The sequence below is a fragment of the Primulina tabacum genome, chromosome 11, assembly GCF_025594145.1.
Source record: "Primulina tabacum isolate GXHZ01 chromosome 11, ASM2559414v2, whole genome shotgun sequence".
In the NCBI taxonomy this organism is placed as follows: Eukaryota; Viridiplantae; Streptophyta; class Magnoliopsida; order Lamiales; family Gesneriaceae; genus Primulina; species Primulina tabacum.
In genome coordinates this window covers 30,570,971-30,587,726 of record NC_134560.1, presented here as the reverse complement: position 1 = coordinate 30,587,726, position 16,756 = coordinate 30,570,971, and the positions used below count along the sequence as shown (strand labels likewise).

At 40.9% G+C, this 16,756-nt stretch overlaps 1 protein-coding gene across 1 annotated transcript; it reads right to left on the bottom strand.

The window, feature by feature from the left end:
* Positions 1-13,495: 13,495 nt before the first annotated feature.
* Positions 13,496-16,297, bottom strand: LOC142518991 (indole-3-acetic acid-amido synthetase GH3.10). Its single transcript, XM_075621865.1, has 4 exons — positions 15,897-16,297; positions 15,575-15,676; positions 14,684-15,513; positions 13,496-14,215 (listed from the first exon to the last, which is right to left on the bottom strand). The coding sequence occupies exons 1-4, from the start codon at positions 16,211-16,213 to the stop codon at positions 13,677-13,679; spliced, it is 1,788 nt and encodes a 595-aa protein (XP_075477980.1). The 5' UTR covers positions 16,214-16,297; the 3' UTR covers positions 13,496-13,676.
* Between the last annotated feature and the right edge of the window lie 459 nt (positions 16,298-16,756).

The window sequence follows — 16,756 nt, the reverse complement described above, 5'->3', positions numbered from 1 at the left end:
GTCGCCAGTTACCGGTCAGTTCAGTTGTTTCACCCAGTACTGTTGCAGTGGTCTGATCAGACGTACATTACTAAGTCCTGTCGCCAGTTACAGGCCCGGTCGCCAGTTACCGGTCAGTTCAGTTCAGGGACCACATGCGTAGACCATAATCTCACCAGAAAATTATTACAGGCTAATTCAGTACAGGGCTCCAAGGAGCAAACATTTTTCACTATGATTTTCAGTTCAGTTATGCACGTATTATAATTAATCATGACACGACATTTTTATGTTATGCCTCATGACATGATATTTTCACTTGCATGCAAGCTTATTATTTATTTATTTACTCGCTATTTACGATATATGCATGTTGAGTCTTTAGACTCACTAGACTTGATTGTTGTAGGTGCTGATGATGTCGGGACCGAGGGCGGGGACCAGTGAGCAGGCTCGAGTCGGCAGTAGTAGGACTCGAGGACCTCAGTTCAGCATTTAATATTATTTGATGGCTCAAACATTTTAATTATTGTTGGAAAAACTTTTACTGTTATTCCGAAAATGTTAATTTCTTCCGCTGCCACTTTGAATATCAAACTTTATTTATCAGTTCAGTTATGAATGAGGCAATTTTAATTATTTAAAAGAAAAATTTTAAATTTTCCGCAAATTTTCAAGGATTTTTAGGCCTCTACAGCTGGTATCAGAGCAATGGTTCTGTTTAGGGTTGTACTACTACTGATCTCGAGAAGCTCATGAAGTCACGTCTTCGGTCTGTAAGTTTTACATTTACGCATTTCATTTAAAGCATGAATTATTTTCAACAGCATGATTTCATGAGATATTTTTTCGCCCAGATTTTATTGCTCAGTATTTAAATTTAAATTAATGATGGAATTATGCATGTTAGTTACGTATGGGTTATGTATGGAACAGTATGCCCCCTAGGTGCATCCTCGAGCGCAATAGAGATGAGGAGCCTCGCCGAGAGGACAGGGAGGAGCAGAGACAGGAGAGAGACCTACCACCTCCATCACCGCCTCCACCGGACATGAATGCCCAGATGCTGGCTGGGATGATTCACTTTTTCGCACAGTTTGCGGGAACAATGCGGTGGCGACCAAGCCGACAGGGCCCGAGGCTGTTTACGAGAGATTCATGAAGATGCGCCCGAAGGAGTTTTCAGGGACGTCGGACCCCATGATTGCCGTTGGCTGGATCAAGTCCCTCGAGGTTATCTTCGAGTTTATGGAGCTTGGAGATTCAGATCGAGTTCGTTGTGCCTCTTATCTGTTCAGAGGAGATGCCCGCTTATGGTGGGAAGGAGCTTCAGTAGCCCTTAACTTGGCTACGCTGTCTTGGGCACGCTTCACGGAAGTATTCTACTCCAAATATTTTACAGAGGAGGTGCGCACCAGGTTGACCACTGAGTTCATGAGCCTGAGACAGGGAGATTCGACTGTTACGAAGTTCATCCGTAAGTTTGAGAGGGGTTGCCATTTTGTGCCCCTGATCGCGAACGATGCCAGAGCTAAGTTGATGCCTTTCTTGGTGGGTCTACGGCCGATCTTGCGCCGTGATGTTAGGGTGTCTGACCCTACTTCTTATGAGGTCGCTGTCTCCAAAGCCTTAGCCGTAGAGCAGGATCAGCGGGACATCGAGAGAGACCGTCAGGGCAAGCGCCCAATCCAGGTACCACACCGCCCTCCTCCTCAGCAGCATCAGCATCAGAACAAGAGGCCGTATCACGGCCCGTCCAGAAACAGAGGAGGACCTCAGCAGCAGCAGCAGCAGCAGCAGGGACGTGCCGTCCCGAGGACCTTTGAGCATTCGGCTTGCCCTAAATGCTCACGCCACCATGCCGGAGTATGTATGTTTGGCTCAAGGAAGTGTTACAAGTGTGGTAGCCCAGGCCACACGCTGCCGTATTGCCCTCAGAAGAACCTACCTACCCAGGGCAGAGTGTTTGCTCTCCATGTGACGGAGACGAACCCCGATACTATGTTGATGACAGGTACTTTGCAGCTTTAAGTTTACAATTGAGATTTAATGTTTTGGGAAACGGGATTTAGATTTTGAACTTAGTTTTCCGATAGGATTGCATGCTCTACTCAGTATTTATTTCCGGGATTTAGTTAGAAGAACTGTGACCTTTGCATGTCTATAAGCTTAACTCTTGTGATTATTGGGTTCCGCTTAGTGTTCCGAACTTTCAGGGAGAATTTTCATAGCTGGCTCAGCTACCAAGGCCTTGATAGATTCAGGGGCTACTCACTCATTCATTTCAGAGGTCTTTGCTAATTTCCTCAAAGTTAAGACCATTGGGCTAGATATAGCCTATTCCGTAGTACTGCCGTCTGGCGAGGAGATGGCAGCCACCAATGTGATCCGAGACATAGATCTTGAGCTCCATGGCAACCTTGTTTATGAGGATCTTATCGTATTGCCGATGCCAGAGTTTGACATTATTCTAGGGATGGATTGGCTACTGCGGAACAGAGTTTTGATTGACTTCCAGCGGAGATCTGTTCTAGTCCGACCGCCTGGAATGACGCAGTTCTTATTTGAGCCAGACAGGTACTTTCCTTTACCGCGCATTATTCCATATGTTCAGGCTAGGAAGCTCATGCATAGAGGGTGTCGGGCGTTTCTAGCGACATTTGTATATGTCCCCGAGGCACCCAGTCAGTCAGCTTCAGATGTTCCGATTGTTAGAGACTTCTTAGACGTTTTTCCGGAGGACGTCTCTGGTATGCCACCTGAGAGAGAGGTGGAGTTTTCTATCGAGCTTATGCCAGGTACGGCTCCGATCTCAAAAGCACCGTACCGACTTGCACCGACAGAGATGGCAGAGCTTAAGATGCAGATTCAGGAACTTCTTGACAAGGAGTTCATTCGCCCTAGCTTCTCACCTTGGGGCGCGCCAGTCTTGTTTGTTAAGAAGAAAGATGGCTCGATGAGGCTTTGTATTGACTATCGGGAGTTGAACAGGGTTACAGTGAAGAATAAATACCCACTTCTGAGGATTGAGGATCTGTTTGACCAGTTGCAGGGAGCTTCGATTTTCTCCAAGATAGATCTGCGTTCCGGTTATCACCAGTTGAGGGTGAGAGATGCTGATGTTTCAAAGACAGCTTTCAAGACTCGTTATGGCCACTACGAGTTCCTTGTGATGCCGTTCGGTTTGACCAATGCGCCAGCGATCTTCATGGATCTCATGAATCGCGTATTTCAGCCGTACCTCGACCAGTTCGTGATAGTGTTCATAGACGACATTCTCGTCTACTCCAAGAATCGGGAGGATCACAGCATGCATCTGACCACAGTGTTGCAGACATTGCAGAAGCACAAATTATTAACAAAGTTCATTAAATGCTAATTCTGGTTAGAGAAGGTGGCGTTCTTAGGCCACATTGTTTCCAGCAGTGGAATTGAGGTAGACCCCGCGAAAGTTGCAGCAGTCAGAGATTGGGTTGTGCCGCAGAATGCATCAGAGATCCGCAGTTTTCTTGGCTTAGCAGGATATTATCGGAAGTTCATCAAGGGATTCTCCTCGATTGCAGTTCCACTCACAGCACTGACCAAGAAGAATGTGAAATTTGTTTGGAGCAAGGAGTGCCAGAAGAGCTTCGATACTTTGAAGCAAGCTCTTCTCAGCACCAGTTTTGGCCGTGCCGTCAGGGTCCGGTGAGTTTGTACTGTATACCGATGCTTCGAAGCTCGGTCTTGGCGCCGTATTGATGCAGCATGGGAAGGTGATAGCATATGCTTCTAGACAGTTGAAGACTCATGAGAAGAATTACCCTACCCATGATCTAGAGTTGACCGCCGTAGTTTTTGCACTGAAGATTTGGAGGCACTATCTGTATGGAGAGAAGTGCCAGATCTTTACCGACAACAAGAGCCTCAAGTATTTCTTTACGCAGAAGGAACTGAACATGCGTCAGAGGCGTTGGTTGGAGCTGGTGAAGGATTATGATTGTGACATTAGCTACCACCCGGGTAAAGCTAATATAGTTGCGGATGCAATGAGCAGGAAAGTTGCAGCGATGGCCCATTTGACAGTTCGAGACCTCTTCAGTTTGGGATGCAGAGGTTTGATCATGAGACTTATCCTCGAGGTAGAGTTCCTTGTCTATCTACCCTGACCATTCAGTCTTCCCTTATGGACCGTATTCGCAGTGGTCAGTCATCAGATGAGCAGTTGGCCAAGTGGAAGCAGAGAGATGAGGCCAAGGGCAGTCTCTTGTATTCAGTCAGTGATGGTATTGTGAGATACCGAGACAGGATATGGGTTCCTAGCAGTGATTTTATCCGAGCAGATATCTTGTCAGAAGCCCATATGTCGCCGTACTCTATTCATCCAGGGAGTATGAAGATGTACAAAGATCTGCAGCTATTGTATTGGTGGCCTGGTATGAAGAAGGACATCAAACGATTTGTATCCGAGTGCCTGACTTGCCAGTTAGTGAAGGCCGAGCATCAGAGACCAGCAGGGTTGCTCAAGCCTCTTCCTATTCCCGAGTGGAAGTGGGAGAATATTACCATGGACTTCGTGACCGGATTGCCGAGGTCAGCCAGAGGATCGAATGCCATCTGGGTGATTGTAGATCGTCTTACCAAATCAGCGCACTTCTTGCCTATTAAGACGACTTTCACCATGGTTCAGTATGCGGAGTTGTATATTCGGGAGATAGTCCGACTCCATGGTATTCCAGTTTCTATCGTATCTGACAGAGATCCCAGATTCACTTCCTCGTTTTGGAAGAGCTTGCATTCGACTATAGGGACGAAGTTGTTGTTTAGCACAGCTTTCCATCCGCAGACAGATGGGCAGTCAGAGCGGGTTATTCAGATTTTGGAGGATCTTCTCCGTGCTTGCGTCATTGATTTCTCTGGGAGTTGGGAGTCGAACTTACCATTGGTAGAGTTCACCTATAACAACAGCTTTCAGTCGTCGATAGGAATGACTCCGTATGAAGCTTTGTATGGTCGCAAGTGCAGATCTCCTGTTCACTGGGATGAAGTAGGAGAGAGAGCAGAGTTGGGTCCAGAGATTATTCAGCAGACTGTCGACGTAGTGGCCCGGATCCGTGATAGAATGAGGACTGCTCAGAGTCCACAGAAGAGCTATGCAGATCAGAGGAGGAGAGATTTAGAGTTCGCTGTCGGCGACCATGTCTTTGTGAAGGTGGCACCTATGAAGGGTGTCATGCGATTTGGGAAAAAAGGGAAGCTCAGTCCGAGATTTATTGGACCATTTCAGATCCTTGACAGAGTTGGGACGCTAGCTTATCTTGTGGCTCTTCCGCCGAATTTGGCCGGAGTACACAATGTCTTTCACGTCTCTATGCTGAGGAAGTATATGGCGAATCCTTCGCATGTCTTGAACTTCGAGCCGTTGCAACTTACTCCGCACCTATCTTATGAGGAGAGGCCAGTGCAGATCCTAGACAGGCAGGAGAAGAAACTTCGGAACAAGCTGGTTAGGCGAGTCAAAGTCAAATGGCTCAATCATTCAGAGGAGGAAGCTACATGGGAGTGAGCCGGAGATGAGAGATCGTTACCCCGAGTTATTCGGTGAGTTTTAATTTCGAGGACGAAATCTCTTTTAAGGGGGGAAGGATTGTAGAACCCGTAACTTATACTACGTATAAGCCATGCATAATTCTAGTATTTTAAATTAAAATGATTTTATTTCATGAGTTTAAATTTAATTATTTTATGCAGTGGTTTAATTTTTATCATTTCAGTTATTTTCAGTGAGGCCGGACTGGAGTTGGAGTTTTGAGATAGAATTTAAGATTCATAAATCAGTTCCGGAATTTATTTTAGCTAGCAAGTAAGTTCATTTAAGTTAAAAAGGAGGTTTGAGGATTTAATTTATTTACTTGAGGTGAGTAGGAAATAAGTTCACTTAAGTTCCAATAATTAAAGGATTAATTCACTAAATTAATTAAAGGATTAGTGAGGCTTTTAAGGGTTATAAATTTACTAATTAAAAAAGAATTCCCCTCCATTTATTTGTGAGAATTTCGGCCCCTAGTGGATTGTGTATTGCCTTGCCAACTCATCATCTTGGACCCATTCATTGTCATTTTTTTATGATAATCTTTTTAATTATTAATCAACCTTAATTAAATTATTAGTAAGCAATATCCTAGTCTAAATATTCATGGACAATCGGCCATGCAACTCCAAGAAGACTTGTTCAAACAAATTTAAAATTTGAATGACAGTTAGACTTGGTCTTGCATTTTAAATCCCTTTATTAGTGGATCTTCCCCCTCACCTTTTCAACCATCATTCTCCTCTCCCTAATCTCGAAATTCAGAGTGAAATTGAGAAGAAAAACCGTGGGTTCCATAGCTAGGAAGATAGGAGAAAATCGAGTAAGAAGCAAGGTAGAATAGAAAGCGCTCCACCTCCTCCGCGCTGGATCGTCTCGTTCTTTCGTTTTCTTTCAAAACGAAACCAGGCATGCATATATTCTTCCTTGACTCTTCATCAAGTCCTATTATCATTATTTTTACGTTTCATGATCATCATTTTCATGCTAAAACCGAAATATACCAACAATTTTCAGAAAATTAAACATGCAGATTTTCGGTCCCTCTTGTACCTTCACGGTTTTGCTTGTTTTTGTATATTCAGGTGGTTGGCTCGACTCCAGGCTCCCAAGGCAACATATAGACATGTATTAGGAGGCATTAGGATTACGTTGGTCCATTCAAACAAACCCCATGCATGATGAAATCCGAAAATGACAGCAGCTTTCCATCGGTGCCATTTTGTGCTTCAAAAAATCGATTTTTGCTGTCAAGGGGAAAGGATCTGATCTTGGCTGCCCTAAAGGCCTATAGCCATGGTTAGATCACTTCCATAGCATGTCTATGACGTGAATAAGTCTCCCTTTTGATGGCTTGCTCCATGGTGAATCGGTTTTTAATTAAAACGCTTGAACAGCCCAGCACCCCCTTCGGCTTCTCCCTTTGTGCAGCATGTGTGGTTCGGTTTTGGTGGTTTTGTGTGGATCTTGGTTGGCCTATGGCCTGTAGCCACGGTTCATACCATGCCCCTAGATGTCTAGATCGTGTCATGGTCAATCAAATGGCCATTGGAACGATTAGTGACATCCAAACAAAAGCAATGCATCCTACGTGCAGAATTTGTTCTCGGTTGGAACGTTCGGTTGTTTGCTGGTGTGGTTCGAATTGTGGCTGGTCTAGGGCCATTAGCCATGGTTCAAATCATTCCTTGGGATGTTGGTAAGAGGTTTTGGTCGGTGGTTCAAGCCCCAATGGCCATTAGCCTCAAAAACGACGCAAGCAAACCAAGCACAGTTGCTGTATTTTGGACAGCAACTTGCTGTGTCGGTTCGGTGGCTCGTTCGAGTTCTCGATTGGCTTTTAGCCTATGGCCACGGACTGGACAGTGCCTCATTGAGTTGGGAAGGTCATGTTTTTGGCCGTTTGTCATTCGGATCATTTTTGAGGACGTACGAGAATTTACGGTGCGATGTGCCAAATTGACTCTCGAAAGAGCGTTTCATGTTTTGGATTTCATTCAACTAAGATTCGACATGCATCATTTGAGGAGCATTAATTCATCATTTTAAGCGTATTTTAATCATGACTATATGATGTTTCAGTATTGGTTCGGGTTGGTTCGGAGTCATGATTAAATACGAAGTCATTAAGCGCATTTGTCTCAGTTTTTGGTTTTTAATTGCATGGTTTGGTCAAGTAAAAACTATTGCATATTTTCATGGCATATTTAGGTTGCAGCGAGCCTGGGAGCGATCCAATCCATTCAGTAAAATTGTTACAGGATATTTAATTCAGTTATTTAATTATATTACGTGCAAAAATACAAATTTTGAGATTTATGCGATATGGCTTGTGGTCACTTTACTATCATGATTAAATCCGGTCGTCAGTTACCGGTCCGGTTGTCAGTTACCGGTTATGAGATCATTACTAAGTCCTGTCGCCAGTTACAGGCCCGGTCGCCAGTTACCGGTCAGTTCAGTTGTTTCACCCAGTACTGTGGCAGTGGTCTGATCAAACGTACATTACTAAGTCCTGTCGCCAGTTACAGGCCCGGTCGTCAGTTACCGGTCAGTTCAGTTCAGGGACCACATGCGTAGACCATAATCTCACAAGAAAATTATTACAGGCTATTTCAGTACAGTGCTCCAAGGAGCAAACATTTTTCACTATGATTTTCAATTTAGTTATGCACGTATTATAATTAATCATGACACGACATTTTTACGTTATGCCTCATGACATGATATTTTCACTTGCATGCAAGCTTATTATTTATTTATTTACTCGCTATTTACGATATATGCATGTTGAGTCTTTAGACTCACTAGACTTGATTGTTGTAGGTGCTGATGATGTCGGGACCGAGGGCGGGGACCAGTGAGCAGGCTCGAGTCGGCAGTAGTAGGACCCGAGGACCTCAGTTCAGCATTTATTATTATTTGATGGCTCAAAAATTTTAATTATCGTTGGAAAAACCTTTTACTGTTATTCCGAAAATGTTAATTTCTTCTGCTGCCACTTTGAACATCAAACTTTATTTATCAGTTCAGTTATGAATGAGGCAATTTTAATTATTTAAAAGAAAAATTTTAAATTTTCCGCAAATTTTCAAGTAAGTATTTTTAGGCCTCTACAGACTTATACTGATTGGCACCATGGTTTTAGCAATAGAACCAATGTATGATTGTAAAGCCCTTCCATTTGCATTGTATGCTGGCCGCCCCATGTCATCATAATCAATCTTTGCTTTTTTCCCCCATCTTGCAGTAGCAATTAGTTTACCCATCAACGTAGGGTCTCGCTTGTTCCTCTGCACATCTACAGGATGTTCTTCTCCATCAGTAAGTATAGGGTGCTCTGCATTAGTAACTTCATTTAGCTTATCATCATGTACTCCTTGTATCATCTCAACTGTAGCATTTGTTTCCTTTTTTTTACGACCCATTGAGCCTTTTTCTACATTTACATGAATGAAACCAATGTTAAAACCTACACAATAACATTAACCATTAAAATAAAATAAACAATAATTCTAATAAGACATGTATAAACATGACATAAATAATAACAGAAGCAATAATAACATAAATAATAAACATGACGTGTAGAAACCTGACATAAATAATAAACATGACATAAATAATAGCAATGAGGTTATGTTTATTGCATAACAAAAAACATGACATAAAAGTGAAAAACATCATTTTTTCTTGTTCGTTTCCCAGCCACCCTCGGTTTCTGATCTAAAGTAACTTTCATGAGCCGGAATACAATGAGTATCAACATCATCAATTGGTCGAGAATCAGGAATACTAGTCCAACCATCATCATCTCCCTCGTAACATCGATTTGGCACATGGAGTACAATTGACCACCCTTTTTGTAATGGGTCATCAATATAAAAGACTTGATTGACTTGACTTGCAAGGACAAATGAGTCATTCTTGTGCCCTATTTTGTTCATATTGACCAAGGTGAATCCACATTCATCATTGTTGATTACTCCTTTGTCATTTACAACCCACGCACACTTGAAAAGAGGAAATCGAAATTGATGATAGTCCAACTCCCATATTTCTTCAATCACTCCATAGAAAGTCACATCAGTCATCAAGGGATTCTTATCTTTGGCACTACAGACAAGCATGATGCTAGCAACTAGAGAAACCCCACTGTTTTGGCAAACTCTCTCATCATCCCGTGCCTTTGTTTGGTATAAATTGCCATTTATCACGTAACTACTATACTTAATGACTTGCCCACGTGGACCATGAGCCAGCCATGTCAATGTTGATGTCGTTCCACCATTGCAGCTATCTATTTCAGCATCCACCTGACATTTATACAATTAGAATAGGGTGATTAAAATACTAGCTACAAACTGTTCACCGCAAAATGCATAAAGCAGATTTATCCACCTAACCTTTGCACGAAACCAGTCAATGAACTTCTTATTGTGAGCATCTTGTATCCACCTTTCATCTTTCTCTTTTTTCGGAAACATTGACTTCAGGAAATATTTATGTTCACTGTGGAAATATTTATATAGCAATTTGTGTTGGATATTAAATATTGACAATCACATGGGTACAAAATTATAGATTAATGCAATACACTTACATAATGTAGGGAGATACTTCTTTTGTATTTTCCAGTACAGTCAAATGTGCTTGTTGAAGGTCAACTTGTGGCACTATAATTGGTGTTTTGCATGCTAAGAAGCCAGCAATGTTTGATTTGGGATCGCGATTTGATTGAGGGACCCCAATAAGATCAAGGTCATTTAGGTATTCCGAACAAAACTCAATTGCTTCTTCGGCTGAATATCTCTGAACAATTCAACCTTCAGGATGTTTTCGACTGCCTACATAACTCTTAAGCACCTTCATGGATCTTTCGAACGGGTACATCCACCGGAAGTACACTGGTCCACATAATCGAACTTCTCGAACAAGATGAACTGTTAAGTGAAGCATGACATCGAATAAAGAAGGGGGTAAATACTGCTCCAATAAGCAGAGTGTAACAACCAAGTCAGATTGCAGCTTATCTAACTTGGCTACATCTATCACATTGCAACAAATATCTTTGAAGAAGAAGCATAATCTTATGATGGCATATCTAACATGTTTTGGTAACGCATCACGTATGAGTATTGGCAGGAAATGCTGCATTAGAACATGACAATCATGAGATTTCAAGCCAATCAATTTCAACTCAGACAAGGACACAAGATTTTTCAGGTTCGATGAGAAACCTTCTGGGACTTTTATATCCATTATTGACTGACAAACTTGTAACTTTTCTTTTTTTGTGAATGAGCATGCAGCAGGAGGAAGATATGTTCTTTTTTCACCAAATTTAGGTGCCAATTCAGGCCTAACTCCCATTTGAACCATGTCCAACCTAGCTGCCACATTGTCCTTGGTTTTTCCTTTAACATTAATCAAAGTATTAATGAGAGATTCGAAGACATTTTTCTCTATGTGCATCACATCAAGACAATGCCTAACATGCAGGTATTTCCAATAAGGAAGATTGAAAAAAATTGATTTCTTCTTCCAATATTTTTTGAAATCTGTTGATCCAAAATCTTTTTCTTCTTTACTATCTTCCAAATTATTGTCCTTTGCATTCTTTCTCTTTTTACCTTTCACACTAATCTTCTTTCCGAAAACACACCTTATGTCAGAAAGCTTGTCAAACAAAGCAACCCCAGATAATGGTGTAGATGATTCTCCATGTTCTTTCATACCATCGAACTCTTTCATTTGCCTCCGATATGGATGAAACCGTGGTAGGAATCGTCTATGACCAACAAATGACATTTTCTTCCCATTTTTCAAATGCTTTGCACAAGTATCTTCTTTGCATACTGGGCATGCATAATAACCATGTGTAGTACATCCACTAAGGTTACCATAGGCTGGAAAGTCATTGATGGTCCATAATAAGACTTCTTTAAGAGTGAAAAATTGTCTTCGATAAGCATCATAGACACCATCAACTCCATACCACAATCGTTGCAAATCTTCAACTAACACATCAAGATAGACATCTTTATCGTTTCCTGGCTGTTTAGGCCCTGAAATGAGCATAGTTAGCATGATGAATTTTCTCTTCATACACATGTTTGGAGGCAGATTATAGGTGACCAACATAATTGGCCAGCAACTGTACCGACTACTAAGGTTGCTATAAGGATTAATGCCATCAGCTGCAAGTGCCAGGCGAAGATTTCTTGGTTCACTTTCAAAGTTGGGCCACATATGATCCACCAACTTCCAAGATGGTGAATCAGCTGGATGACGTAACTGACCGGGAACTCCTGTGGTTTCTGCATGCCATATTAAAGAATGCAATCATTGGAACAAGCATGAATATTTTCATGACTCAACGCCAAACAACTCAATGCCTTTTTTACATCATACATTTTGGTTGGCAGGTTGTGATTATCTGGTAGCATACCCCCAAAATCCATTAGTAGATCGGAAAATAGAGCGTCACTCATCCCATGCTTTGCTTTGGTGTTGTATAGTTTCACAATTGCACTCAACTTTGTGTAATGCTTACATCCATTATACAAAGGTTTCTCTGCTTCCTCCAAAAATTCCGTAAACGCTTCTGGATTTTCTGTATAGTTATCATATGCTGCCTCACACATATTAGTGGTTTCAAAGTGTCCGTGATAGTTACCAATTGGCTCCTTGTTAGTGCTCCAATTTACTTTGTCACTTTCAGCAGACTCACCGTACCAAATCCAATTCACATAATTTTGACTAAAACCATGGAAATAAAGATGCTCTTGAATGAACTTAGCTGGTCTTTTTTTAAGATTTTTACATTTGCGACAAGGACAATGAATTAAATTGGGGTCAATATGGGGATTCTCTAAACAACCTCTGATAAATAGTTCCACACCCTCCTCGTACTGTTTTGACCTTCTATCCGAGTGAATCCAAGATTTATCCATTTCAATACAGGAAAATACCAAAAATATATAACAATAAATTTGATCTAAACCTGAAAATATTACATTTAATAATGTCATTTTCAATTTAATTTCTTGAACGCAAAAAAAAAAAACGAAAGAAGACTACCTATTGATGAAACTAAAGCAACATTGTTCCTAATTAATTTTGATTTGAATTACTCTCACATGTGCCGAAAATTAGGAACCCAGAGACGAACAACCAAGGCGACAACAAGAAATTAACCAATTATCGTTCCAATCAATACCATACCTCAGGAAACTGGTGACGGACTAACACAGGTAAAGCAATATCGTTCCAGTCAAAATGGAGAAGAAACAAAGGCGCAGGGGACGACGGTTGTGTATATCAGTCGCTTCTTCCGTCTCAGTGCTTTGAACGGTGGTGGTGGTGGTGTTGTTTTGCTTCCCTCTCGGTGAGTGGAATGGCGGTGGTGTTGGTGGTTCGAAGCGAACGTGGTGTACCTCCAGTCGCAACTTCCCTCTCGGTGCTTGGAACGGTGGTGGTAGTGGTTGTGTTGTTCGTCCCGCCTTCTTCTCTCTCGATGGTGGAACGGCGGTGGCGGTGCGTGGAATGGCAGCGGCGCGGCGCGGTTCGAAGCAAAGATGACTGAAATTAGGGTTAATTTTGAAGGAAAATGTGGATCGATCGAAATGAGCTCACGCGTCTGAATTGAAGGAATATATATATGATATAATCGATATTAAATTAATTAAACTTATCGGTTCATCTTTTTACTTCAGTATGAACTTATTTTCCTTATTTTTTACTTCATCAACATTGATATGCCGAAGTAAAATATAATAAAAAAATACAGTGAAGCCCGTGTTTTTAAACATCCGAAGTAAAATATATTATTTTATTTCGCTTGTGTTATTACTGAAGTTATTGATAATGTATTACTTCGTAATTTATTATTGCCGAAGTAACGCCTGACGAAGTAAAATCCGATTTTTCTACTAGTGAAACAGGTGAAACTTACAAGATCAATTTTGCCTTCTTATCTTATCATAGCATATTTTGTGGGGAGAAAAAGATTCATAATTTTATTCAAAAAACTTGAGAGACAACAGAACATGAAGGCTATCAAAGAAAACAAATTTGATGATCAAAGTCTCGCCCAAACGAAAAGATCATCAAGTAAAGTTGAATCTTAAGGCCCATAAGCTGTGCTGTGAAATCTTTTTACAGTATACAAACTGAGAATTGTGAGTAGAGCAGGGTTGTTAGTGCACCTAGGAGTCTTGAACTGGCTCAAACTTGCTCCATTAGCAATGAAATTCTCCATAATCTTGTTAAAAGTTCCCCTCTCCACAATGCAAAGCTCCAAAGGTCCAATCGTGTTGCACTTTCTCGAGACAACATAGCCATGATCAACAAATGAAGCATCCATTTCGTCGCAACATTCTTCTATCAACCTGTCTTCGGCGTCGCCCTTTATCTCCCAATATATAACGTAGTGCCCCGGCTGGTTGGACACATTGGCATGGCTAGTGAAGTCGACTAGCTCCGCCCTCGACTTCTTCAGTATTCGGGAACCTTTGTCAACGACTAGCTGGAGGTCCTTCTCGGTGTTCTTGTCTATATTCACGGTTAGAATCAACTTTCTTCTGCAAATGAAGTTAAGTTTCGGGGTGTTCTTGTGAAAACCGGCTATTTCTACCACGTCTCCTAATCGACACCGGTACAATCCTGGATGCCAAAGATAGATTAACATGAATGAATATAATTTAGAATTAAACGAGGTACGCATGAGCGAAGATTTGCTTAAATCTCCAATGAATTAGTTTGCACATGATCTGGAAGTTTACAAAGTGTGCTTGGTGTGTAGGAAAATGGACACCACTAGGGGAGGTGTCGGCAATGTGTCGTATTCGTGTCAGTGGTTGAGAAAAAAGGTACATACACACACTCAATACTAATAAGTGAACGAAAGTCTATAGTAGGCCACCGCATGCAGATTTCTGGAAGTGGTGGGCAACATTGCATGATCTTTTCATTACATTTATTGCCTAATGATACATCTCTGTATCATGGCCATCGTGTACTAATTTAGCAGAGAATCGAATGCCTACAACGAATTCTCGTTTGGCTTTCATGAAATAATTTTTTATGATCAAGACAACAGACTGGCTATGATTTATATGCCAAAATATATACCTGTGAATGTGGTCAGCACAATCTCGTACTCCTGTCCGATCTTGACTTGAGAGAGTGGAACCGGATTATCTTCTATGAAATCGTCTGCGGCAGCCGAATTCGAACCAAGAATCTGTCTATGAAGAGGTATGAATTCGAAGTAAGAGAAAGTGGGAACAACTGCGAATGTAACCTTCTCCGGTGGTGAAAAAGGATCCAAATTCACCCCAATCCAACTCTCTGTGGACCCATAATCCCCACTTACCAAAGGCAGATCCCCAGCGTAATGCCTAAGTTTTGTCAAGTACGGTAGCATTGCACCTGTCATAATAGAATACACATATTTTGCATTAGGCCAAAGTTTCTGAATTACTCCGAACCAATCATTTTTTTCCAATTCTTCACATATGGATTGAATCCTAGTGGCCAAATTCCGATTAGGTCGAAAAACGATGTCAAGAACCGCGTCTCGAGCACTTTGGATTGAAACTCTAGAGCTTAATTTGCCTTCTTTAATGTCATTCGTAATCTCTTTCCAAATTTCTTCAAAAGTTGAGAATGCCTGCACAATACTATACGCAAAAGTCGATGTCACGAATTCGACTTGATCTGAAAAATGGATACCGAGTAGAAGGTGACAGTAAGTGGATTGTTTATAGTCTCCACTCGAAATCACAGCTTCTGGGCTACAAGTAAATGACTTTGTTTCTTCTTGTTTGAGCTTGAATTCATCACTGGCATAGTAGTGAGCTGTGGCAGTTCCTACTCTGATCCCTCCTCTTGTTCTCATGAAACCTTTGCTGCTGTATATGAATTCAAGATTTCTTCCCCCTTCCCTTGCTGGATAAGCCCTGAAAATATCATCCATTTCAAGAGATAACACCTAATAATAGAAAATTTTTTCAAGTATACCTTGATCTGTAAGCTGCTCCAAGTTTGAAAATCTGAAGAGTAGTCTTGGAACTATGTTGAGTGAAGGGAACAAGTTTCTGTCTTCCCTCAGATGTCCCAGAGCTAAGAAAGCAAGATCACATCAAACAAGTGAAAATGAAAGATAAATATTGAATTATTTCAAACGAAAACGAGAATATAAAATGATATATCGATTTCTCTTGTTTTCATTTCAGTATGAAAGAAACATCTGTCCACTCATCTATTAATTCTCTCTGAGTTTTTTTTTGTAGTTTCTTTTCAACCAAAGCCATGAAAATCAAACAATAATATAAAAACTTACCTTAATGACAGAAATTTAATGGGTTCTTGAGTGAGAAGTGGCTCTTTTTCTCCATCTGCAATTCTTTGGATATATGACTCCAAATCTGCATGGGAGACGAGTGGTACCACACTGGTGTAGAGGGATTCCAATGCATTTGCATCCATTTCTTGAATATTGGCACCCTTTAGCCATTTGTTTAGGTACTCAGCTTCGAAATTCTGCACAAGAATCTGGCGCAGCGTCTCGGTTTGGACTCCACCCGCTCGCTCGGATACCTCGTCGAACCAGTAGATTATGTTAGCGCACCATCCGTTAATATTGCCCGTCGAACTCATTTTAGGCTCAACTAAAGATAGATATACAATGTTGGCAAATAACGTTGTTTTTGTTTGCTTTCTGTATTTTTATATTTCTCTCTCTCCCCCACACACACATATATATATATATATATATATATATTTATTTATTTATTTATATTTACAGGCAGACATGTTTGAAATTCAGGACTCGTCCTCTCGTTGAAAAAAAATCGGTCCCCACCTTACAAATGTCATTATGAATGATAAGAAACTATTCTCTGAATCTTTGGAAGAAACTTAAAATTAAATAAATAAAAAATTATTCTTTAAAGACTGAAGACACTATAGTGATCAACTCATAAAAACAACCTCGTTAAAACAAGGTTGTATATATCATGTTATATTGATATTTTTTAAAGGGAGATTTGTGATTTTTGTTATGTATATTTGTTAGAATAAACAATTTAGAGATATTTGAATAAAATTATTTAAAATTTTAGGTTAAATTCGAGCTGGTCTTAACAGTTATTAATTAATTAATATCTTTTCTCAACCAGCTAGATGCAGCTGAGCACTAGA